At 44.4% G+C, this 25,631-nt stretch overlaps 1 protein-coding gene across 6 annotated transcripts in view; it reads left to right on the top strand.

The window, feature by feature from the left end:
- Positions 1 to 12,868, top strand: part of LCLAT1 (lysocardiolipin acyltransferase 1) — a 98,079-nt gene extending 85,211 nt beyond the window's left edge. For 4 of the 6 annotated variants that reach the window (XM_015856947.2, XM_032443473.1, XM_015856946.2 and 1 more), the window contains one exon: positions 9,262 to 9,770. In XM_015856947.2, the coding sequence (XP_015712433.2) occupies positions 9,262 to 9,770 (509 nt within the window). Of the gene's footprint in view, positions 1 to 9,261 lie in introns of all 6 variants that reach the window. The other 2 variants (XM_032443472.1, XM_032443474.1) reach the window with 1 other exon arrangement.
- Positions 12,869 to 25,631: the final 12,763 nt, after the last annotated feature.

Genomic DNA, 25,631 nt, shown 5'->3' with positions numbered 1-25,631 from the left:
CTCATTGCAAGGCACACCATGGTCTTCTGCCTTGCAAAACAGCTCCTGTGGTCAGTGAGCTTTGGGTGGTGCTGTGTAGAGCCAGGAGTTGCACTCAGTGGTCTGTATTGGTCTCTTCCAACTTGGATTATTCTACAGCTACTTTCTGATCTGCATTAAAAAGGAGCAGACCACTGTCACCCATGGCTTTACCAAGAAGGTCGAACATACTGATTATGAACCTCAACCTGTTCATTCTTGCCTTGGGCAGAATACTACATTTGGCTCAATACTTGGGTCATTGCGAACTGGGATGCTTTGCTTTGGAAATAATGAGATCTGAAGGTGAACCACTGGCCCCACTTCTGCTTGAGATAAAAATTGGGTTTTACTTCTCAGACTGGCAGACTGACAGCATCATATACATGTAAGTACAAAGATGGGTATTAAGAAGTCAGCACCCATCTAGACATGGGAATGTCTGTGACAGCACTCTGTAGTCTTTGCTCATTTTTGTTTGGAGGACTGAGTGGCATAATTTTCCAAAGCATCCCTATGAACAACAGTAATTGGAACAAAACCATACGCTAATCTTATTTCAGCTCTAGCAGAAGGGAAGATTTGAGTTGGATATCAGGGGGAAGTTTTTACTGAGAGAGTGGTGAGGTGCTGGAACATGCTGCCCAGAGAGGTTGAGGATGCCTCATTACTGTAGGTGTCCAAGGCCAGGTTGGGTATAGCCCTGGGAAGCCTGGTCTAGAATTAGATATAGAAGTTGGCAGCCCTGCCTGCAGCAGTGGTGTTGGAGCTTCATGATCCTTGAGATCCCTTCCAAGCCATTCTACGATTCTATGAGGCGGTGTCTGTGTTACATGAGGTTACTCTGACTGCGGAGAATCCAAAGACCCTTCAACCTGACGGCTTCTTTCCACCAGCAGAACTCCACCAAGTTGCTGCAGCAGGGCTTGGGTCTGATCCCACGTCGTTAGGAAGAAAAGGAACTGTGTAATCATTATTACCCTTCTAAAACATTTTTAACCGCAGCCTGCGAAGGCATGGCTGTGCTTTATCTGACGAGCATGTCACTATCTTTCATCAGCTGATTATAATCATCATCGAAGTTCCAGTTTGTCTGTTTTTTTCCTTTTCTTTTTTACCATTGTGTTGTGTTTAACTTTCCCTAATGAGCCCAGTGAAAAGCAATTGTTCTAAATAAATCATGTGCGCTACAAAGCAGCATATCACAATTAGGTTTCCATTATACTTTAATTAGGCATTCCATTATTAAATTGATGTCTTTGGCTTCTTCCAGGTCCTCAGACTAATCCTGAAACAAATTCTTCTTTGTGGATAAATATTAGTCAGTCGTAATTAAAGACTATTCATAGGAGTTGCGGCTTTTCATTAAATCCCTTACTGATTAAGATGGCTCCCCCAAGTACTGGGCTGATTAAATTTAATGAGATTTGTCCACTTGTGTGTTGTGGTCTGGTGGAAACTGTTTTAGCACCAGGGGATTGGGAACAATACATCCATATCTCTCAGTGCGCGCGGCCATGGGCCTGCATGCCTGTTATTTGCAGTGCCGTATGCTGTTGTGTTAGGGGTCTATGTTTTGTTTTGTTGGTCAGCAGGGGAAAAAAAGCGTGGAAATGGAATTAGTGGTATTAGAGTTGAATCTCAAGGGGTTACATTCCATTAAATAACTGAACGTATAAGGTTAGAGTCAGCGTTTTGTCGATTAATTCAAGAGGCTGCGCTGGTTAATTGAAGCCCAAGTGCCTCTCTGCCCTAGACTGGTCCCACCTATTGTGGTGTATAGGTGAGCTTGTTTGTAAATATACCTCAGCTGCACATTTAGATCATAAAACACACATTCTTGGCAGAAGTTCCTCTAAAGAAAGTGTGTGAAATGTTTTCAGAGCAAAATCCTTGCCCTGGATTTTAAACAGGGTGGAGCACGTGGATAATGTGGCCTTATTGTGTATGTATCAATCAGAATGAAGTTATGAGCCTAACGATTTTCTCTGTACTGAAATTGTATCTTCTTGTCAGACTGCTGGTGCTGTTCTGCATTCCTTTTGCTTTGTGCGCTGAAAGGAAAACAAACCACTGTGACCAAGAATGGCAATAGCACAGACCGGTGAGGCATGAAATGGGAGAAATTGGCTCAGGATGTCTGTAGAAACACTCCGTTCAAATATTTGAGGTGGCTGCTAGCAGGTGTTTTTTCAGCATCTAGTTTATATTCTATTTCTGTGGCAGGGTACATTTTCATCAATTATTTTGGATTGGTATGAGCCATATCTGTAATGCTGAATCTCTCACAAGTTTGAATGTGTTTTGAGTTTCTTCTCCTGTATCCCAGATACAGTGGCTCTGGATGTGTCATCTAGTCTACCTGTAGCCTTGCTTCAAATTGAAGTTTATTTCTAATGCCAGGTTGCTCCAACTGGGGCTTCTGGAGGCTCAGTGACCATGAGTGATGCTGGGGACAGTTTAAAGAGGGTATTGTCTAAAAGCAGGAGGTCACTGAGCAGCTAAAGAGTACTCTCTAGCGGCTGGTTCTGGGTAGTGATAAGAGCAGACAGCAGCATGCACTGAATTAACAGATTGTAGCAATTAAGAAGGGAGAAGTAAAGGAAGGCAATTAAGCTGAACCTTTATCTTGATCATAGAAGAGATTGAATGTAATTTGGTAGAAGCCCTTGTTTATTTATTTATTGCTCCCATTGCAATACAGTTGGATGACGTTATGCTACTCAGTGTCATCATTCCATTGGCACGAACCAAGGGTCTGACCACTCCATGGCTTTCCTAAAAAGACAGGATACACTTTGATCCATCATTACTGTGCAGCAGCTGCCACATCTGCTTTCTTCTGGATATCTGCGGTGAATTATTTTGCTCTAAACCTCACACTCCATCTCGTGCTGATATTGCAACAACTTCACAAAGGGCAAGACTCAGAACTCTAGGTCAGTCTGCAGGTCAACTGGAGTCTAATGTTCCTGCATGTAAAACAATAAGGATAAAAGATTAAAAGCTGTGAGAAAATCATGAGAAATTCCTGCTCTACATCCTGGCTAACCCCAGAATTATTAAAAAAAAAATAAGTTGTTTGAAAAGAATATAAGCAAAGGCTTTGGAAGATGTAGAGGAAATAAATAACTTGAACAGGGAGATGGGGAAGGGCAGCCCATTTAATGCTTGTATTTGAGTTAGGATGCTGAAAGCTACAATGTGACACTTCATACATACTGCTGTTTTTGACAGCTTTAGGAACGTATCGCTTTTTATTCCCCATTTCCCAGACTTTAAGCCAGCTGCATTGTTTACCTATCAGTGATGTCCTGCAATTCTGAACATCATTGGTATGGCAGTTGTGTATGTAAACTGTTCCAGAGTGTTTTGTTTGACTGTTAACTCAGTGAGGCCAGTCGGCATGACAGTGGAAATTTCAGATGCAGCAGCTGAACTGTAGCAGGACTGGATTGCCTCCAGTAAGGATATGGTTTTGGTTGTAGAGATTGATGCTGAATTCCATCGGTACTGCAGAGAGATTGTTCATCTAGGCTGAGAGCAAAGAAATGCATGTGGATGGATTGCCTCTTGCTCAGATTCTCAGGGATTTCAAATGCCTACTAAATAACAGAGAAATTAGGTGGTTAGCCTGTTGTGTTACAAGATAAGAATCAGCTTGAGTTGTTTGTTCATGCATTATACATAGATGGGATGTATTTTAAGGATATATGTTACCTTACTCTTGCTTAATTGTTACGATGCTTAGCTTTACTGAAGTACTTGTACGACTAATTGAACTTCTTTGGTTTTAACAAACAGGCAGACAGCTGTTCAGCTGTTTTCCTGATGAATGTAAACTGGTCTTTCTGCAAAAACCCCCTATGACAAGGCAGACTGTATGTGATGCTTCTAGAAGGATTTCACTGCAGTACAGTAAATTATCTCTATTTCAAACATAATTGTGATTTTCGTGTCCGTTTGCCAGGAAATTCGTGTTAAAGCTCAGTGGAGCTGATGAGTTGCGTACCAGGGCATCAGTGTCTGTCTCTTACATGAAACATCATTTACTCTACAACTAAGTAATAGTGTACAATAAGCCTAGAAACACTATCCTTTCTCCTTTCTAACATGTAAAAATGCCTTTGGAAACTGAATTTCATGTTGTGTATGCGGAGAAGACATGAAGTGTGGGAAGCTGGGCAGGCAGGGGAATAAATATGGCATATTTGTTATCTGGATTTGATAAATATAGTTCAGGAATGATAGAGTAAAAAGTGGTGAGTCAGTTATGGCTGGTCATCCCTACTGACTGAAAATAACTTATTATTCCAACCCTTTTATCCCTTTCCTCCCTCCTCTCCACATATTTTGTATTTTATTAATAGCTCAAGAAGCTTTTGCTTTGCAATTCCTAAATAACCCTCCGGATCCTGGGAGAGAAGACCGAAGGGCAGCCGCCATCTGGCAGCCTTGCAGATGGAGCTTTGTGGTCAGTGCATTCCCTGTCATGATAGCTGGGTCCTTCACTTCCCCTGCTCACCTCTCGTTCATAGAATCATAGAATTACTCAGGTTGGAAAAGACCTCAAAGATCATCAAGTCCAACCACAGCCTAACCATAGTTCCCTAACTCTAACATCTCTCTGCTAAATCATATCTCAGTGCCAGAGATATATCTAGATGATTCTAGAGCAATGTACAAGGCTGGTAGATCAGACTAGCACTGCACGACCTATTTTATTTAACAGAACTGTGTGGTCAAGAGGTAAAGACAGTTCCCTCCCCATTGCCTCCCTAGACATCTTCAGTTAGTGATGTTTTCTTGCACAATTCTGACACGTGGCATCGGACTGCAAAACTGTGGTTTGAATGTATTGAACAAAACACTTAAGCTTGTGTAATGTATGCTGACATTTTGGAGGATGTCCTTAGACCTCTTAATCTCTGTACTATCAAGTGAAAGGTACTTTGGGATGGTTCCCAGCAGACCTCAGCTCCCATGCACAGCACCCAGAGCACTGCTTCTTCCTGCTGCTGACCAGAAAACCCAGCACGATCCCTTCCCTTGGCTTCCAGCTTCAGGGACAAGAGGTGCTGATGCCTGATCTCCATCTTCTCTGGGGGAAGGCCTCTGTATCTTCCTTTATCACAGCACCAATAGAAAAAGGGATGACTGGAGTAAGAATTGGTATGCAGGATCACTGTTCTCTGTTAATCAAGGTCATCATTATCCTTCTGTCTTTTTTTGTTTGCTTATTTGATTGCCAAAAAAGATTTCCAATAGTTCGTGAGTTAAAAGTGATTTAGGTGAGCCGTGGTTGACACTGCTGCTTTAGAGAGGGCTGCCTGAAGTTTTAAATCTCAGCAAGGATGATGCTTCCCACGAGTAGCTGTGAATTGTTGAATCTGCTCCATTTCGATACACTGGAATCTATTTTTCTCAAAGAAAAATGACTGAAATCTCAGGAGCCCACACAGTAATATTTCAGAGTAAGCTGTTTTAGGTAGCTTTTGTTTTAATGTCCAAAAATGTATCTTTGTCTCAAAGCTAGCATAAAACAATCAGGTACTGAGCAACACAGGCAATCTGTTCTTCTCATTTCTAGCTCTGCTTTGATTATGTTTGTTTACAGATGCTGAGCTCCTCCTGCCTACTTTCCTAAGGAAATATATATAAATATCTTCCGGATGAAGTTTTTTACACAGGTTGCCCAGAGAGATGCCAGATGCCCTATCCTTGGAGACACTAAGTCAGGCTGGATGGGGCTCGGAGCACCTGATGGACCTGGAGGTATCCCTGTTCATTGCAGGAGAGTTGGACCAGATGGCCTTTAAGGATCCCTTCCAACTCAAACTATTCTGTGACACTGAAGGGAGGTTAAAATTGCTACAGGTGATATTTATGGAAGTCTGAAGATGTGTGAAGCATTCAGAATTGTGTGATTATGGGATAGGTGTGCTGCTCTGCAGGAGAAAGGTGCAGTTACACTGTGGTGGAGGGACAAGGGTCCTTGTGTATTGGCCAGACTCTTCACAGAGCGGCTTAAGTTTATCGTCACTATTTTGTTGTGAAAGCACCTTAGCATACCTCTCCCTGTTCTGACTCCACCACTCATCAGCTCGCTCACTGCTCTGTGATATACCAGTTAAGAATAGCATCTTCTCTACTGAATTAATGCAAGTGAAGTGACCATATAATCTTTGTGCGATTTAAGGTAGTGTCAGCTGTAAGTAAAGTGGGACAAAGTCCAGCTGCTTAGATCCTCACTAGGAGTGGAAATGGATAATAGCCACCACTATTAATGTTGAGGAGACTCAGCTACCTGTTCACCCAGGCTGTTGAAAGCCTGAGTAGTGCATTACATGGATTTACTTCATTTTGGCACAACGATGGTCATTTTAGTTTTTAAGAGCTGCTGCTCTGAATCATCATTTTGGCCCTCAAGTTACTGCTTATATACATCTCACAGTGAGCTTGCTCAGCATTGCTCCGTCCCAGGTATGAGCAAGAAAATGTCTTTGTCACTGATGTGAATCATTGCTGAGGAATGAGCAGTGCTGGAGCTGCGGAGCAATCCGTACATTGCAGGGATAAGGGTGTGCAACCAGCCCTCTTATTTGGGACTGTGTTCTTAGGCTGAGCACCGTTTCTGGCAATTTTCACCAACTGCAGTTTCAAATGTATTTGAAAGAAGCTTAAATTAGTTTAATCCTGGCTTTTTATTCAAGCTACTTTTTCCCATAGAAATGAAGTATTGTGCTGGTATTGGGTTTTTTAAGACACATCATTAAATGAATTCTAAATTTACCTGTGATATCTTTACTTTGAACCTAATAAGAGGCTCTTGGTTATAATGTTTTATAATATTGGGTTGTGAGATAAAAAGCTGATCTGTGCACACACAAATGAGTGCAGGGATGTAATAGCAAGTAGGGAAATCCCAAAACGCAGACAGAGAAACAGAGCCCTGTCCCAGCTCTTCCTAGGGTTGTCATGGGGCAGCCATCAGCCATGAGCTGGGGTGAACATCCATCACAGCGTGTCAATGGGGGAGGCTCCTGCCCATCACCTTACAGACCAAGGGGGTTTAATCCTTGCAAGACTTTAGGGATCATTGTGGGATGCAGAGGGGATCGTTTGGGGATTATACAGGATTTGTGGGACGTTCAGGATCCAGCTATTGAAACTGCTGTAGATATGAGTTAGATGTTGGAAAGATCAGATGGTGACAAGATGGCTACTAGAAGGACCAACACGGCTGAGTCCATCCCAGCAGCATAGGGTCTGGGGTCAGCTGAGACCAGGCTGTATGTATGTCTGTCTCTGCATAAAAAAGGTGGAAAAGAGGGCAACCTCACATCTATTGGACCACTACACCCGACACTGTAACACAGAAGAAAAATTCTGATGGAAAAGCTGGTGTGGTGAGAGAATATGTCCTAACTTTTCCATTTCTTTTTTAAGGAAGGAATCATTCTCTGATGTTGGTTTTTCTCTTGGCTGTGATCCTGCTAAATGCTTCCTATGCCACCTATAGCTGCGGTGCCCAAAGCAACCAAGTATGCATTGTGGTTGCGTAAGCTAACGTTGTGTATCAACATATCCTGAAATATCAATCACTTTGACTGGAGGACAGAGCATTTAAATAGAAAACTAACAGTGCTTTTGTGCCATAGAGATTGCAACATGTATTAATCATTCACCTTGTATTTATAGCTGCTTAACAATAATTACAGATAAATTGTATAATCGTTCTTGAGCACAGTAGTAAGCTTTCTTTTTCTGAAGCACTTCTGTAAAGTGTAGGACAAAATACTGTTCTTAGGTCTAACTCTGCAGAATGAAAACAATGAGAATGTAAGGACAGCATAGGTTCTTTTTTTTCCTCCCCTCTTGTGATAGTTGGAGTTGAACTTTAGGTAAATCATTTTGAACACGGCCATTGAAAGTCTCTGGTCTGTTCCTGTCATTTTTGGAGCTGTGAAAAAGGAGAGCAAAAGGACAGGGAGAACAGAGCTGAGAAGAAGGTTGTGGTTGTTTTTGCAAGAATTATCATCATCTATGAGAGAAAAAAAAAAAGTCTCCATATACTGCAATTACAGACAACATTTAGTCTCCAATTCTATTTTGCCCTGAGACAGCCAGCAAAATAGAAACAGCAACACAGGATAAATCACTGCTGGCAGAACTTAACAGTTATGCAATGTCCAGCGCACCAAGCACCTATTTTTAGATCAGTTTTATACTAGCAGAATTTAGATTATGAAATCTGAAAAGAATGTCTAGTCAAAGGCTGAGGGCAAGGAAGATATTTAGAAGAGCATCATAAAAATGGTTAGTATAAAGATATGGTCGTATAACCAACTTTGGCAATAGTGCTGTCCATTTGAGAGCGTTGGCTTGATCAGGCATGGTAATGAAGATCTGTTTTTTCATCAGTGTTACTTTGAATTTCTAATCTGCAGTTGCTTTTTAAATGGTTAACTCTGGCCAGATAATGGTATGTGGTTTACATAAAGTTCAGCTTCTCCACTGTTTGTACTGCGCTTTGTGTTTACCAGCTCTGGAACAAAGCAAGATGCAGCTCACCCCATTAGATTACCAGCTGGTCCAATGTAAAGAACTGTGTTAGATGGAGTGCTCTGCAAAGCTGGCCAAGCTACAGAGAGCTCCTCAGCCTTTGTCAGGCACCCTAGACTTTAATGAGCCTAGTGGTATTTACCTGGTGTGTGCTTCATGTATGTCCTCATGGATCTTTGGTAAATTAGGGCTGTGTGTGCTGTTTGCTCCAGATCACTGTTCAGACAAAATATTTTGCTCTGCTCACAGGAGTACATAGTAGGTAATGTTTGATGAGTTCAGGATAAGTTTGCAACACACATATGACTGTTTTGGAAACATGTATCAGTGGATTAGTTGTGCAGACTCTGTTCTTCCTCCAGGATCAGGTTTGCATCTTCTCTCCTTCTGGTTTGACTTCATCCTCTTACTCCCTGTGTTGTAATTCTACATTAGTTTGTGGAAGGGAGTGTCATTTTGTTTCCAAATGTTTTTGCTTAGGTTCAGAAGACGTAATGAATGGGAAATCTCTGATCTCTCAGCCTTTGGATTCCAGAATATAAAATAATCTCTATATTGCTAACACTTCTTAGGGATTCCTTCCGCAATCTTGGCAGTTTTCGGTGTGCCTTGAAGTGACTTAACGTTCTAATTGTCATATGGTCTGTATTGATCTTTTTCCCCACATCTTTCTTCCAGGTAACAATCTTGATGCTATCCATGACATAACTGTGGCGTACCCCCAAAACATTCCTCAGACGGAGAAGCACCTTTTGAGTGGAAACTTCCCAAAGGAGATTCACTTTCACGTCCAGAGATACCCCATAGAGACAGTGCCCGCTGCTAAGGAGGAGTTGCAGCTTTGGTGCCAGAAGCGTTGGGAAGAGAAAGAGGAGAGACTTCGATGCTTCTATGAAGGTGGAAAGTGCTTTGATGAGACGAGGCAAAGCATCATTCCCCCGTGTAAATCTGAGCTCAGGGTCCTCGCAGTCAAATGCATCTCACTCCTGTATTGGACAGTGTTCCCAATGGGTACGTTTGCACTGCTGTACCTGTACAGCTTTGCACGATGGTATTTTGTAGCCATGATAGTCATTTTTGTGGTGCAGCAAAAGATATTTGGTGGGCTGGAACTAATTGAACTCGCTTGTCATCAATATTTTAAAAGGCAACAAAAACATAACGATGCAGAAATTAAAACAAAGTAGTTCTTGCGTAAAGAAGGGCATCGTAACGTGTGGCCTTGGGACATACTGCACATTTTATGAACAGAAAAGAAGTTTTGCATGAGAATTGTCTTTTACTATTGTCACTGTTTGCTAGACATTTGCACTTAATTCTGTGAGAAGAAAGAAAACAGTTAGTTATCACTGCGCGTGAAAATGGTAGTTTTTATCTCTGAATGTAATTTCAACATTGCTCTTGCAAGCAGCCTAGCGACTGCATTCTGCTGTAATTAAGAAACACGTTGCTGGATTATTGAACAATCAAAGGGGTGTTAATAAATACAACGTGCACTGAAAGTTCATGTACAAATCCCAACTGTCCAGATAAGAAAGACAGATGTGTTACTTCTGTATAATCATATTGTCATAAAGCACCGGATTTGAAGAGCTGCTATGATTAACAGTGGTTTGATGGTAGGTGGAAGCTGGAGGAGGACGTTCCGTTTCTTTTTTTTGCTATTTCAGGTAGTCACACACACTTCAAAATACTTTGTCTTGAGCTTCTTCAAACACTACTCAACCTACCCCGCTATTCACCCTGTTCTGCCACAGTCAGTCAGAACTTAAAGGATTTTTAGGCCTGCTGGTGTTTTGTTGTGGTACAAGAAACAGTGCTGGCTTTGCCTCCAGTTAAGTCTAAACTGATTATTTAATAGATCTATGCAGCTAAGTTGTGAGTTCTCACTGTTCATACTGGTTTGTTGTCTCTCTCAGCTGTGGGAGACGTGTTCCTACTGTAGTACATAGAGCTGCAGGGTAGGGGTGCTGGGTTTTGTTGCTTTATTGTTCGGTTTGTTTTTCTAGTAGAGGCAATAATATGTGTCTGGCTCTTGAGTGGCTGGTAAATGGTTTTACAAAGAGGTCTCATTATAGACATTATTTGCTGTTTTTTTTTTTTTTGTTGTTTTTTTTTTTTTAGAAGGCAAGGTAACTATTTTTGGAAGGATTTTTGGTTTGCTCTCACATTGCTTCTTCAGACATTTCAGTTGTCCAAATGCACAAAGGTTGCCTCTTCTGTGCAAGCCAGCCAGACCTTCTGGAATGTATCCGATGCAATGGTTGTCTTTGTATGAGTATTCAGAAGAGATGGATTTCAGGCTATTGCAGCACAGGGAAATTGAGTTTCAGCCTCTCTTTCTTTTTGCAGAATTATCTCGCATTGCCTGACTGCATCAATCCTATTCCGTACTTCTTTACAATTCTGTATTGTCCTGGGAGGCTCCCACTGTAACACATTTCCTTCTCTTTATGACAGTGAGGGTTTCTGAATATCACAACATCCGAATTAAACTCTGACAATGCACTTTGCAATTGTAATGAATGTAATATCCACAGTAGAAGGTACAAGCATTGCCAGCACTTAGGAGACACTTCAGGTTAGGCTTGTTCAGCCTCAGAAATGTTCGATCACTTGGTCAAATGCATTGCTACAAAACTTTCTGGACTTACTGAACATTTGTTGTTAATTGCACAGAGGTTTAATTGAGCTAAACCAAAACAGCCTGACTGTAAGTTGAGTTGTTCTGCTGTGACACAGGAGCTGCCTATCTGGAGCACTGGGTCGGCACTGTAGCTACATTAGTTTCTTCTCCAACTCCACACATGTTGCCTCATGTGTTGGTATCAAAGGCCATTCTCTGAATGAATCACCAGCCTCTATCCGACTGTCCCTCACAAGGTGACAAGTATTTTTTAACCCGTGCTTATAATAACTGTTTTATTATGCGGAAAGTACTTGAAGCCATCGGTTTTATTCTAATTTTTTTAATCCTTTTTTTCTTAAATAAAAGCAGATTTATATTTAGGGTTATGTTTCTAAATGATTTTTCATATTTATATTGGAGTCCCTAAAAACTGTTGTTTTGTTGCAGTTCTTCTGTGGCACGGCGACGTTCCTTCATGTAATTTTGTGATATCAAAGGCGTTTACACAAAGCCTAGATCTGCATAGCTGGTGTTTTTCCCTCAATGCTCTGCTTTGGTGCATATGTCCACATAACAGTCACCACAAGGGAAAAAATAAAATCAGCATTCATAGATAAGCAGAGGAGACTCAAAGGCTTTGAGGCTGTGGCTGTGGCTGTGCTTTTGCACCAGGAGTAGCCACGGTTGGGCCACACCAACAGCCTTAGAAGTGGCTGCATAAAGTAAGGGAGCCCATGGTCAGCAAGGAATCTTCCTCACAGGGAAGGATGTTGACTTTGAGCCAGGCAGGAGTTTTCAAGTAGAAATGCAAGACAAAAAGCACAGCTTTTGTGTTTAAGAAGTCGTTAAAGTGATGAGGAAGATCCTTCTGTGTGTGCTCTATTCCTATTTGGTCAAAATGAGCATTTACTCAAAAGGTTTTAATGCGCGTATTTCGAGGAGAATACTTTGTTCTTATTCACTGTTTCCATATTCAGACTCCACTTAGTAAGACATGCTGGGTAAATCACTTGAAGTGTTTTCAATGCTGTCAGATTAAAGGTGCTAGTACACCAGGAATCAAACACACCTACCTTTTGTGGGCCTCATATTGGCACCAAGGCTTATCTTACTGATTAGCCCAGTTTCTCATGGCTTATGTCCTCTCGCAGTCCCAGTAGACAGAGCGTGTTGTTCAGCCACAACTGCTCCTGCTATTGGGCCTCCATCTCTGCTGTCTTCCTGATGTTGTTTGAGAAACATGACTTGCTTTTCTTGATGTTTCCTCATCTGCACTGTGGGTTTCTTTCTCTTTGCTCCAAGCTGAGAGTAGAAGTCCTCCAATCTATGTTCGTCCTGAAACTCATCTGGCTAACAGAACATCAAGCCAAGACGTTTCTCTTGTGTTTAAAGCTGCAGGGCTCCGAGCTGGTCTGTGAGGTGTTGTCTTGATCATATGAAATGTAGTTTCTAACTCTGTGCATTGCATACGTCTCTGTTGTTTAAAAAGATGAGTGTTTTTATAACTTGATTTTATATGTACATTGTTTGAAAGAAAATGCCAGGATACTACAAACCTACAGAAAGCCTTAGTTTTCAAAGTTCATTGATTATATTAGGGTATTTTAACCATGTATCAATTACTCTACAGCAACAATAAAGTCTTGAAGCATTGCATGTGTTCAGTTTCACTGTTTTCATTTTACTGTGTGACATACTCTGTGTGCATCCTTAAGGAACCCTGTCTTCACTCTCACTGCTTTCTTAACTTGGTACAGGTGGTATCCCTGCAGCTACTGCTTGGTGGTTTATGGCTGTTATGGTTGTTGAGGTGGCATTTCCCTTCTGTTTCTAGGAAGTTGAAAAGACTGTACACTCCCTGCCAGCCTGTTCCCATAAAGTGATGCAGAAGCCTTTGGGCAGGCCGGAACTATGGCTCAGTATTAGACTTGCTTGGGTTCTTAGCCAGTATTGCTCAAGAATTGGCTTGTAGAAGCATGTTAGGTATTGATATGCAGGTAATTGCTCGCCTGTTACCACCAGTGTAATTACTGACACGAAGAGTGGTCACCTACTTACAGGACCTGTTTTTATATGACTTTGCAGGCTGTGTGATTTGTCTCTTCATTGTCTGGAAACTAATTTGGTGTAGTAAGAACTGTGTTTCTTAGGAGCTGCTGTGGCCCTTTTACCAAACAGAGTAACAAGGGTAAGTCCTTTGGTGGGACTGCCTCAGTGTGGTCAGAAGGAGCTTAATAAACAGAGACTGTGGCAGCTGTTTTTACAGCTGGAGATGATATTGTGGATTGCTGTGTATGCTCTGAGCAATCTAATCAGTCCCCAGAAGTGGAAGTGTGCCCTACTCTGTACTCAGTGGCTTGTCTCTCAAAAGGCTGTTGTCACTTCCTTTTTGTTTCCTCGGGGCTCAAATATGCATTGAACAAAATACTGCCTGTCTTACCTGGCACTAAAGAAAATAATTGTAAAGAAGACTAAAGCTTTCACCTTCTGTCTGCCCTCAGCGCTCCGTGTGGTTCAGTACAACTGGCAGAAGGTTCACTTTTACTTCCTGAGGACTGTGAATCAGATGGCAAGTTACCTTGACCAGAAATTATTGGCACAGTCGGTGCTTGTAATGTGCTGGAGTGACTCTCTGGTCCTAGAGTGCAGTTGGAAGGGAACGGTCGTGCTGAGGCACGGCAGAGGCAGAGAGGGCTCGTGTCTGTCCTTGCTGGACCTCTCAGGACTCTCATCTCAGGGTGTCTCGATCTACACTCCAACCACACGACTGTACAGCAGCTTAAAAGCCCACTGGGGCACTCAACAAGCTTTTCCTGCAGTGATGGAGACGGGAGCCCAGCCAGAAGCATATCATGTGTTGCCTTCATTTCCACACTGAGGTTATGTGCAGAGCGGCTGTTTCAGGGCTCCAGCAGAGCTGCTTGGGCCCTGACACTGGGTGAGGGCAAACCTGACCTTGCGGTCGCTCGATGGTGGTACGTCCACAGAGTGTGTGCCTTCTCCAGCCTCCTCAGGATGGATGCTGACCTCCCAGGAAGGTTTTGCTTTTATATCTTTCCATGTGGAAAGAGGAGGATCTTTGCCAGGGTCCCCAAAAAGCAAACATAAGGAAGTGTGTGGGCATGATCACAGCAAGGGCTTAGGTCTGCCTCTACGTGAGGTATGAAGGTTAAAGGCAGTCTCTCAGCTTTCTACTTCAGCTAATGATGGAAAATGCAATGTAAGTGAAGAGTGCCTAATTAGGGATTAATGAGAAAGGAGCCTGTGGTTTTATTATCTCTTGGCTATGAGCTCTGTGGATGAGCAGGAGAGCTTGCATTAGCTGCTTCCTGCTGAGTCCTCATAGAAGGAAAATCCTTAGCAGGCCCAGAGGTGGAGGAGGGAGCAGTGTTTAGCATCCCGCACTGCAGGCTCTGGCAGACCACAGACCTGTGATCCTGTGGATTTGTCAGCATGGGGACACTACATTACTTTGTAGAACCTATGTGAGGGTCAAAGGGGTTCCAGTTCCATGACAGCGGCATGCCCTTGTGCTTTGGCACACGTTCCTTTTTCTTAGCCTGGTTGCAGGCCGTGGCATGTCAGGAGAGGGCTGGTCCAGGAACAAAAGCAGAGTTCTTTGTTTTGTTGTGGGACTGTGCCTCCTTTCCTTTCAGAGATGAAGCTGCCAGCAAGGAACACAGGTGACTGGAAGAGGTTGGATCACTGACTGTTAGGTAAAGACAAGGAGAACGCCGGGGAGGTAAAATAATCTTTAATTAGCTTCGTTGTTCTAAGCTGTTGCATAAAAGCTATTAAAGTTACAACAGGACATAATGTATGCTTGCACAGTAAGAACAACAAATATAGGCAGAACAGTCCTTGTCATAAATATCCCTCAATCTGCCGCAGCAGACCTCCCTGCCATCATTATGCAGCTCATGGCCAGCTTGGTTGAGGAGTGCCAAACAAACAGCCAGCACTGAGTGCATTTAATGGCCGCAGCTCCTCCTCTTTCTAAACAATATGTGCAAACATGTTCCGTCCCCTGGGGCTTTCATTGTTTTATGATTAGCAGGTCCCTGGATGTTCCTTGAGGAGAGACATCAAGACAAGCCCACTGACATGAAGCAGGCCTTCTCTGGTCCACGGGGCTCTTGCTCCACGTGCCACAAGGAGACAGAGGCCAAGGGCTAAATCGCTGTGTAAAAACATCATTTATGTAAGTGTTTCTCATGTCTGTTAATTGCGTGCTTCCTTTGCTAACACCACTCTAACACCAAAACTTCCCAGCCTTCTTGCTTCTTAGCCTCTAACTGCAGATCAACTCCATTTCAGACTTTAAAATATGTCTAACTAAAATTTTGCCCAATACAAGTGGATGCAACAAGTCAGAGACACTGGAGACATTCATCATTAAGGCTGGAAATGACCTCTAACGTCGTCTAGTCCAACCATCTACATAGCACCAATGTTGCCCACTGAACCGTGTCCCTTAGTACTACATTCACACATTACTTGAACATCTCCAGGGACAGTAACTCCACCACCTCCCTGGGCAGCCCATTCCAGTGCCAAGCCACACTTTCAGGGCAGTTTTCCCTAACAGCCAACATAAACCTCCCCTGGCACAACTTAAAGCCATTCCTTCTCATTCTATCACTATTCCCTAGGAGAGAAGACCAACCCCCACCTCACCACAGCCTCCTCTCAGACAGTTGTAGAGGGCCATAAGGTCTCTCCTGAGCCTCTTCTTTTATAGACAAAGTACTCCAGAGAAGATGCTGCCTATTAGAGGCTTTTATATAATTGAAGTGGTCTATATTTATCAGAAGTGCATGGAGTGCCCACCTCAAAGGTTGGATGCCCAGCAACTTGGAAAACATTAGCTTTCGTAATGAATCATCAGGGAGAAGAACCTACAAGTATGACTGAGCTCTAAGAGGACATGTCTTGGAGCTCAGGGAGCCAAAGGCACTGGCTGTAATCGGGATGCTACATTCAGAAACTCATTGCCTGTGAGAGAGCAGGACCTCTGCTGGATCCTCATTTCTTACTTCTGCTGTGGTGTTTGATGTTGAGCCAGTGTTGAGCAAAAGAAGAAGACTCCTGACCCACACAGGGGTCTGCTGAAGATGTTTTGAGGACCACTATTGCTGCTTCATCTTGAAAGTGGAAGTCAACACAGATTCAGCTTTGCTTGGAGATCCTACTGCATGTAGCTGGAGACAGCAAGGTGGTCAGACAGCCTGAGGGGTGTTTCTTCTGTTGTGTATGAACAGAAGTGGTTAAGGAGAGATATCTTAGGGAAGAGATATCCTAGGCAAGTAGAACAGCTGGAGGAGAATAATGGATAGTCTCTTGATTGTTTTTTACCACTATAAGTGGTAATGTTTCCTCACCTTCACCTCCTTGCAGTGCCTTTGGTCCCCAGCATCACCTAGTTTAGAATCCTGCTCCATACAGCGTGTGTGTTTGCTAAAGGTGGCACAAAAGGAGAACGTGCAGTTCACACATACAGTGAATCCACTTGAAATGCAACACAATGATAGTGAGGTTAAACTGTGCCAAGCCAGTGAATTAGTGACCCATCACAACCAAGGTCAATGTGCCTCTCGGTAGCATCCACAGAGCAGTTATTCTTATTCAAGTAAAATAATCCCCAGGGCTCACTCTGACCCATCTGGAGCCTCCACATTTTGTTATGGTTTGGAAAAGCTTCATCAGAAAGTGTTCTCTCACTGCTATTGTTACATGTTTCCAAAGAACAGCTCTCTCCTGTGAATGTCAGGGTTGAGGTTACCTAAATGAGCTGTAGAGCTTCCCGACTGCTGCAGGCAGCATTAATTTAGCCCTGAAAGAGGGATACTGCTGAGCTGCGTGCTATGAGAAGAAGCAGAGTCTTGGGGACAGTGGAAGCAATGAGCAGAGTGAAGACAGGAGGTGCAGCAGCTCAGGGTCTTCCCCAGGATGGAGGGACGGGCTGCCATCTGTTTATGCTATGCACTTATGTCTATATGCACTCCTTGTATGAGCTGCACCTGGATGCTTGCCTGTGGGGTTCCTGTGGTCGCTGCTCAGCCCACCCCAGTGACCTGGACACCCATTGGTGGCACTAGACTAGTCTACCTGAACGACTGCTCCAAGCACCTGGGGGCAGCTCCTTGCCACTCCTGGCTGTGACTTATCCACCCTACCACCAGCATAGATGCACTGGTCAGCCCTGGGAAATGAAGCTCTGTTGCACAGCAACCAAGGAAAGGCACTGATCCAAAACTAACTATGGAGCTGCTCTGCGCACTGCATATTTCTTAAGCAAGGTAATTTATTTGGAAGAGAGCAAGTTCTGGCAGCGTTCCTCATGCACATTTTCTGCTCTCCTCCATCCTCCATGCAGATCGCTGTGCTGTTCCAAGCTCCTCTCTCCTGCCCTGGCTGTGAGTCTCTATCCTGCAGGAGCTGCTGCAATTGCTGTTCATTTTTAAGCCCTGTGCCACAAATACCTGACCTTGATCATCCACCTGTGGCCCCAATAGCTTCACACATCCTCATTTAGCCAGTAATGGTAACCAAATGGAGATGGCTGCCCAGCGTGCCCACAGCTGCTCCTCTAAGCGAGGACTGCAGGGGCTGGGCTCACATAAACCCTGCCAGATTTTCTGCTGGCAACAAAGAGGGCCCTTTAGAATGAGTTAATGGGATGGTAAACTGGATTATGGGCTTTGTGATGTTATTTCCCTGGTTTGGGACACAATTTAAATAACCTTTTTATTTTAAAATCCTTCAGCCCACCCCAGCAGACTCTCATCTATCAGTTAGTTGTGTGCAAGGAGATGCATATGATAAATTGGACTGAGAGGAAGCCTGACACCCCACCCCCCTACCCCTGCCCAAAGCAGGGATATTGCTAAGGAAGATATGGGCCCACAGGCCATCATGCAAGGAAGGATATTAGTGAAGCCTCAGTCAAGAGAGAAAACCAGACCACTGCACTCAGGCTTGGCTATAAGAACCCAGCCATTCAGAAGTGTTGAACTTAGTGTTCTGGGCTTGAGTTTTGGTGGCACCTGCTCCCAGGTGGCTTATTGAGCTCCCAGATTCACTGTAGAGTCTCCAAATGCAAAGGCACTTGGCAAGCCTTCCCTTACTCCTCAGGCTGAAAGGTGAAGTTAAACCTGGAGGGCTCATGAGCTCTCCACAGCATTTCTGAGGCGCAAAGCCAAGCACAAGCAAAGAGGAATTTGCCATGGTACATGTAAAGATATGGGAAGTGATGGGAGCCTGCTCATGGGAAGGAATGGTGCTGTGCTGTGGTGACTGGGAGAAAATAAGCTGCAGCCAAGTACTCATTTTGGAGCCAGGAATGTGCTTTTGGTACTACAGCCACGTCTGCTGCAAAAACCTTGCCAGAAATGCCCAGGATGCTAAATGTGCCCAACTGAGTGATCCTTCACCCTGAGACAGGCACCAGCTGATACAGAAATGCACACTTTCCCCCCCAGCTTTCTGAAGAGGCTTACAGCAGGTTCTCTAATTGCACAAGTGCTTAGCACGTCTTGACTCAATTTCTCCAGGCGCTGCTAATGAAAGTGAATCTATTGGGATGATAAACATCTTCCTCTTCTCACCCACAGCTGCTGCAACCACTCCTCATGCTCCAGAGGTGGAAAAGGACTGATCTGTAAGTCTCTCATTGTCCTCCTGTCCATGTTTGGTGGGGAGACTGGATAAAATACATTGGATGCTGTAGGAAGATGCAGAATTTAAATAAATTCCCTTTCCTTCTCAGTAATCAAAACATTTCTCCCCTAAGAACCCCTTGATTAATTGATGTCGCAACTGACAAATAGAGAATGGGAATTCAAAATCCAATTGAAAGGGAGGAAAACAGCATTATGCGCCATCTGATGCAGTCAGCGATGTCACAGAATGAAATGACTGCAGAAAAATAGGGGCCTCGTGCTGGAGGAGCCGTCATTAAGATGTGGCGAGGGTATTATTAAGTAAAAGAACATTGATTTTGTTTGAAGGATTTGGCCGTCCATATTAAATATCATCTTGGTAATGTGATCTCAGTAGTTACTTGAAATGTCAGACTCACTTGGCTACATCTGTTTGCTGCCAGAAAATGGAAATGAATATTTCCTTCTTTATCAGCCATTGGTCTGCATTAGCAATTTGATAATGGGCTTGGCCCATACGGGGATGAATTAGCATATGAGCTCACTACAGGGAATATAGGTATGCCAGGAACACTGGTGTATATAAAACATATAATTTAATTTACGCAGGCAATAGCAGCCACCATAGTGGGATATTTCAAAGCCAGGAACCTTTGTAAGCTCTGGGCTTTCATGTGATGTGCACTATGGTCCAGAATGACCGTGTTTTGTCATTCCTCCTGCAGGCTCAACACGTGTAGCGAGCGGGAAGAAGGAAAAAGATTTGCCAGAATTCAGCCAGCATTTGGATAGCAGTTTTCAAATGAAATGTAAAGGTTGTTTTTGAACCCAAATGCAGGGTGCTGCTCCAAGCGTGAGCAGACTGGCGAGCAATCTGCATTTTTCCACTTAATATTACTTCTAGGGATTTGTTTACCACATAGGCAGGCACAGTGACCTTAGGGGGGAAAAAAAGTAAGGAGAAAGATTTACAAATGTTATGCTGGGTACGTTGTCAAAATACAGAGCAGCAGAGCAACAGCTGGAATTGATAGATTTCCCCAACCTAAACATTTTCTGACCGCTGATTTATTTTCTTTTTTGCACATGAGCAGTAGTCCGTGTGGCAAAAGCCAAAGGTGGAGGAGGATACTGATAAGCGGTTGTTGGCCACAATGGCTGTTTTCCTTGGGGCTCTGGTGACCACTGGTGATGGATCAATGGTATCCCCATCTGTGTGCTGCAGTATGGGGTTGGTTTGGGGTTTTGCTGCCCTCACATCCACTCTCCCTCGCAATCTTCCCCAGATGCTGCCCTTCCTTCCAAACAGCAAGAGGAGAAAGGACACTGCCAGCCTACACACTCCCCTTTGAGGCCACATTTTGCTGTCCTGGCATGTGCGCATTGGCTCCACTGCGGCCCTCCATTGAGCTGTGCACTGAATGACGATAAAGTGACATCGTCATGGCAACACGTGTTGACTTCCCTGTTGCATAGCAACCTGATGCAGGCTGATGTAAGAGTTGTGCTTGTTTCCTCTGCTGGCTGCACTCCTTTGATGCGCCTACGAGATTCGGGCTTGTTTTGGTCTATTTTCTTTCATTTTCTGGACATGTTGTGACATCAGCGTGATGCTGTGTGTGTGCACACAGGAAAAGAGATAAAGCTTATCTCCTTCAAACGCCCTCCTCAGGGCATTAAGATACACAGCTCGTTTTTAGAGGCTCGATAGTGTTCAATCTTGTCATTGTTTTGTGTAATACAGACTAGAGGAAACCAGAAGGCACCTTTAAGTGATTTTGTCTCAGCCTTCCCTCTTGATTTTGCATAGTCTTTTCCAAATGCCCTATATCCTTGATATTGGATATCCTTGATATATATTCAATATCAGGTCTGCCTTTCATGGCATCACAGCTCAGTGCCGTAGGGAAGCTGCAGGTCTGATCTTTGTGCAGAGTTGGCTGGGTTTGCTGTTTTGTGGGGCATCTGCAGTAGAGGAAGAGTATTGAATCCTTGTTTACAGTCATCACATTGAATTTTTGCACCAGGAAATGATAAAAATCTGCAATGTCCTTCTTGCTGAAGACTGTGTTTCTTTATATTGAAGCAGAAGAAAAGTTTGTCCACGTAGATCAGTGGAAGATGGAGAAATCTGAAAGGAGATATTGATCATTTATCATGCCAAAGACAGGCTGAATCTCCGTATAATCAGTTCTCAAATGTGTGGGGTGTTATTTAGCCATAGCAGCCTCCAAACAGCTCTTCCACATGACTGATGGCAACAGAAAATCATCTGTCACTGTTTGGCTTTGGGCTCCTCCAGCACAACCATACGTTTGCTCAAAGAAGAAAAATACTTTGACAAAATCTGTGGGAGGCTGTGAGTGCTCAGAACCAAAAGTTATTGTTGGCTCTTGACATGCGCTTGGGAGAGGCTGTGGCAGCCTTTAAAAGACCTCTTCAGTGTCACCTAGATGACTAACTGGCTAGCACAGCTCTCTCTCCCCATGCCCTTCACCTCTCTGTAATGAACAGAGAATCTCTCTCATTTCTTCTTCCAAATTTCTTCTACCTCTGTAGGGGCATTAACAAATTGCATTTATGATTTCTTTCCTGTCCCATCCCAACCCATCTGGCCATCTTATTTCCTCTTGGAGGAACTGCATCTGCAGCGATGCCTCTGCTCAGCTTGCAGAACTGATACAGTCCCATGGTGGTATGGACCAAGCAGCGCCATTTGGACTGCTCAGCATTTCCTCCTGATGCAATGTCTTGGACTGAAAACTGAGTCAAAGGTAACAGCTGTTACAATTATGCAGCTGCTCCAATGTGCATGGGACCTTTGGTGGCACATCTGGAGCAACCAAGAGCCACCACTCCAGCCAAGCTCTTGTCAGCCAAACCCAGACTACAGGGGCAAGGACAGGCAGCAGACTTTGTAATGAAACTCGGGGAATTCTGATGAATATTGAACAATCTTTGCAAACACAAATATTTTTTGAATGCCCCATTGTTGCCACACTTATTCCTGGGAACTAAATCTCAGCTCTGAACAGAGGGGCAGGTGGATGCGCGGAACATCGTCCTGCTCACAGCCTTGGCGCTGCTGTCAGATGAGCTGAACAATCAAAGCCCCGCAGAAGTGGGAGCACTGACCTTGCTTACAACTGCTGGCTGTTGTGCTTGGATGAACCACTAGTCCTTGTCTGCCTGATTGTTTTGCATTGCAGCCCATTCACGGGAAAACTGGGAGCACTGAGTTTGCTTCCCCAGCAGGAGTGCGAACAGCAGTGCTGGTGGATGGCGCTCGCTGTTACTTTTCAGGGAAGGCAATTGTTGCATTTTATATTTATTTATTTATCTTATCAAACACAGCCACTCTGTTTATAGATTGATCTGTTTGCTTCAGTTTTGTCTCATTCGATTGATTTTCTGGAAGTCAGACCTGAGTGGTTTGGTGGAGAAGAATGCTCTTCCATGCGTTTGGCACCACGGCTTGTTCAGGAAACAAAGGAAAATGATTTCTTTTTCTGAGCAGCTCCGTGTCCTTGCAGCCTTTTGACTGCAGGCAAAAATGTTTTGTGACTTTCATACTGGCGCTTTCATTGCACTTCCCAATGCATACATTATGTAGCAAGAAATGCATCTGGGCTGATGTAAGACAGTCAGTCTGCCAAGAGAGAGAATTGCCCGTGTTACATGTCTTTGTGGACAGGTATTGTCGAACCAACTCCTAGAGATTATCTTTCCCCACTGGTCACATTTGGAAGAGCCATGGTTATTCTCATTGCCCCACAATGGGCAGCACTTGCTGGTAGGACCCTGCCCAAGGTCCTACCTCTTATCTTAGTCCAGGGAAGCCCACGACCCTTTGCTGGGCTGCTGGCTCTACACTGAGCTCCACCACAGCCTAGGTATCATGTGCCAGGTGCTCCCAAGAGGATTTTACCTCATACAGGTTTCAGGATGGGCACCACATTGAGCTCCAGCCCTTTGCAGTGCAGTGATGCTCTGGTGGCTGCCTGACACAGCTCTGAGGACAGGGCCAGTGTCAGGGCAGATGCTGTGTGAGCTATCATGGCTCAGAGATGCAACAGCTGTCAGAGATGTGTCATGCCGCAAGAAGAAATAAGGAAATAAAAACACAAAACCAAAGGCAAAAATGAGCGGTAGCAATTTGCCTCCAAAGTTGTTCATTCCAACCGTGCTTGAAAACTGCCTCTGCATAACACGGAGCCCTATATTTGTCTGCAAGGCAGGAAGAGAGGGAGAGAAAATACTTTTCCATTGAGGTCATTCTTGCTCACTTTTTCCTTTAAGAAAACCAACATGCTCCCTCACTCTTGCTGTTGCCCACCGTGATGCAGGCTCACCGCCCTGGATTCCCCTTGATAATAGCAGGCAGAGTCTTCAGAGCTCCAGATTTCACATTTCTCTGCAGTTTCTGTCCCAGCACTCATCTTCTACCCCTGCATCAACCCCACTCACACCTCCAACCTCACTCCCATCTGAGTGTCTGAGCAGGAAGGGGCAGTGCTTGTGGCTGGTTCCCCACAGTCTGGAGCAGTTATAAGGGAAAAGCAACAAAAGGGTGGTGCTGAAAAGGAAAATGGACTGATGAAGGAGTATGAAAATGATGTGTATTGAGCAGACCTCAGCTTTGGATCAGCTAGAACACCTCTTCCTCCCGTGCCCAGGGAGATGCCTGATCCTGCAATGCAAGTTATTCTAACAATATCCTTGAAACACCTTGAATGTTTTAGTGTAGACCAGGTTTGGTTTATCCTATAGGGGGATCACAGGATCACAAAACTGTGATTCAACTCTTTAGTTTGTTTGTTTTTGACGTGAAATTACCCCCACAGCTGGAATACTTTAATATTACCATAGGAAAAACTAAATGGAACTACTGACATTTCTAATTCCCTGGGTACCAAACTCAAAAATGCAGAAGAGCAGCTGTGCAATTCAAGGAGAGCTGCTGTGTGTCTTTTCCTGCTGGGTTGTGGCTGTCAAAAATGAAGATTACTTCATTTGAAGAGCCTTTGAGCTGTGCTTGAAACAAAGCAGGAAGAGCTGGCAGCCCGCAGGTGCTGCTGATGGCTTCCTGCACTGAGAAAGGGGCAACATGGAGGAGCTGTGAGAGTGAGCTCCCTGTAAAGCACAGCTCTTGTCTGCAGAACCACAGAACCAGGAAGGTTGGAAAGAACCACTAAGATCATCATGTCCAACCACCAATCCATCCCTACCACACCCACTAACCATGCCCCTCAGTGCCACATCTCTGTGGTTCTTGAACACCTCCAGGATGGAGTCTCACTCCTGGACTTGCCAACTGGAGACAAGTGAGAAGCCAAAATCCTGCTTCCTTATCTGAACTTCTTCGTGCAGCAGAACATGTTAAAAAAACCTGCAACAAAGGTTGTGATTCAGCTCCCTCTGCTGAAAAAGGGGGGCAAGGTGTAACACGAGTGCCTCGTAGGTATGATGCTGGTGTTGCAGCAAGCAGATGGTTCCTGCTGATGCCATTCACTCTGTTGCAGTGGAATGGGATGAGACAGCTGGGACACAAGCATCCCTGTGCCCTGCCCCACCCCCAGTCCTGCGGATTTGATCCCTTCATGCATATGCAGCTATAAGTGGATTCCAGCAGGATTGGTAGGGATTTAGGGAGAGGCAGATTAAAGAGCTAGCTGTGGGCAAATGCAATTAGGGAGAAGTAGTTCAATGACTAGAATTACACACCTCTACCCCAGTGCAGAATTATACCCAGGATTTGAGCAAATTTAAGATAAACAGACATCAGACACTAGACGTGAAATTACAAAGGATCTGGAGAAGGGCCAGTGCCTGCTGCTGAAGGAACAGTCCTGGTATCCTTGTCATCTATCAGAGCGTTTGCATGGACCCTGTCCTGGGCCAAGCTGCCCTTCTCCATGGGCAACAGCCAAAAGCTCCCCTTCATCTCTCAGCACTTCTCAGTGCAGTATGAGATCCTCTGCTGCCTCCTCTTCTGGCTTTAGCAGCAGATGCTCTCCTCACTCTTGCTATGCTGATGGCAGAGAATGGGCTGGTATTTAAAACAGGGAAAGGGAAAATCTAGCATTGCCACATCAAGGCTACAAATTAGGGCTGTTTCCAAGCTGCCATCTAAGCCATTAAAAAGGGGAAAATAAATGCTTTTCCTCAAAGGGAAGAGAGGTTTTGAGAAAGGCACCGCATCAAATGCTTTCGTTCCTAAGAGGTACCTGAGGGATGGTGGAAGCCTCGAGGTTAGTCCTCAGCTGAAGCTTTTCAGTGCTGTTCTCCACACCCCGCATCTCGAGGCCCACCTGCTGGATGCTCCACGGAGATGCCTCGGCTTTGCTGCTTCGGAAAACCTCGAAAAGAGTCTGCAGATCAAGCGTGCCACCTGCAGCCCGTGCCTGGGACTGCGGGAGGCTCCGCTGCGTGCCAACAGCAGGGGTGGGCAAGCAGCCCCTTCCTTTAACAGCCCCTTCCTGCTCAGCTGAACTGCACGTGCTTAAACGTCCCAGAGGTGAGAACAGGATAAACGAGTTTTGAAGAGGAATGAAGAGATTAAATGAAAGATATTTCCCTAATAATTGAGTCGTTAAAACACACGCCTTAAATCACAAGTTGACGTGAGATTACGCTCATGGGAGGGCTTCCCTATCAGGAGTGGAGGGGGGTTTACAGCTGTGCTCTTTCTCAAGGGTTCTTCTCCAACCCAGCCCTTGAAAAGGAGAAAAAGTTTCATTCAGGTGCTTTGGTCCAGA

The sequence above is a fragment of the Coturnix japonica genome, chromosome 3 (genome assembly GCF_001577835.2).
Source record: "Coturnix japonica isolate 7356 chromosome 3, Coturnix japonica 2.1, whole genome shotgun sequence".
NCBI lineage: Eukaryota > Metazoa > Chordata > Aves > Galliformes > Phasianidae > Coturnix > Coturnix japonica.
Note: the sequence above shows the minus strand (reverse complement) of the source record. Positions and strands in the feature narration are given on the sequence as shown.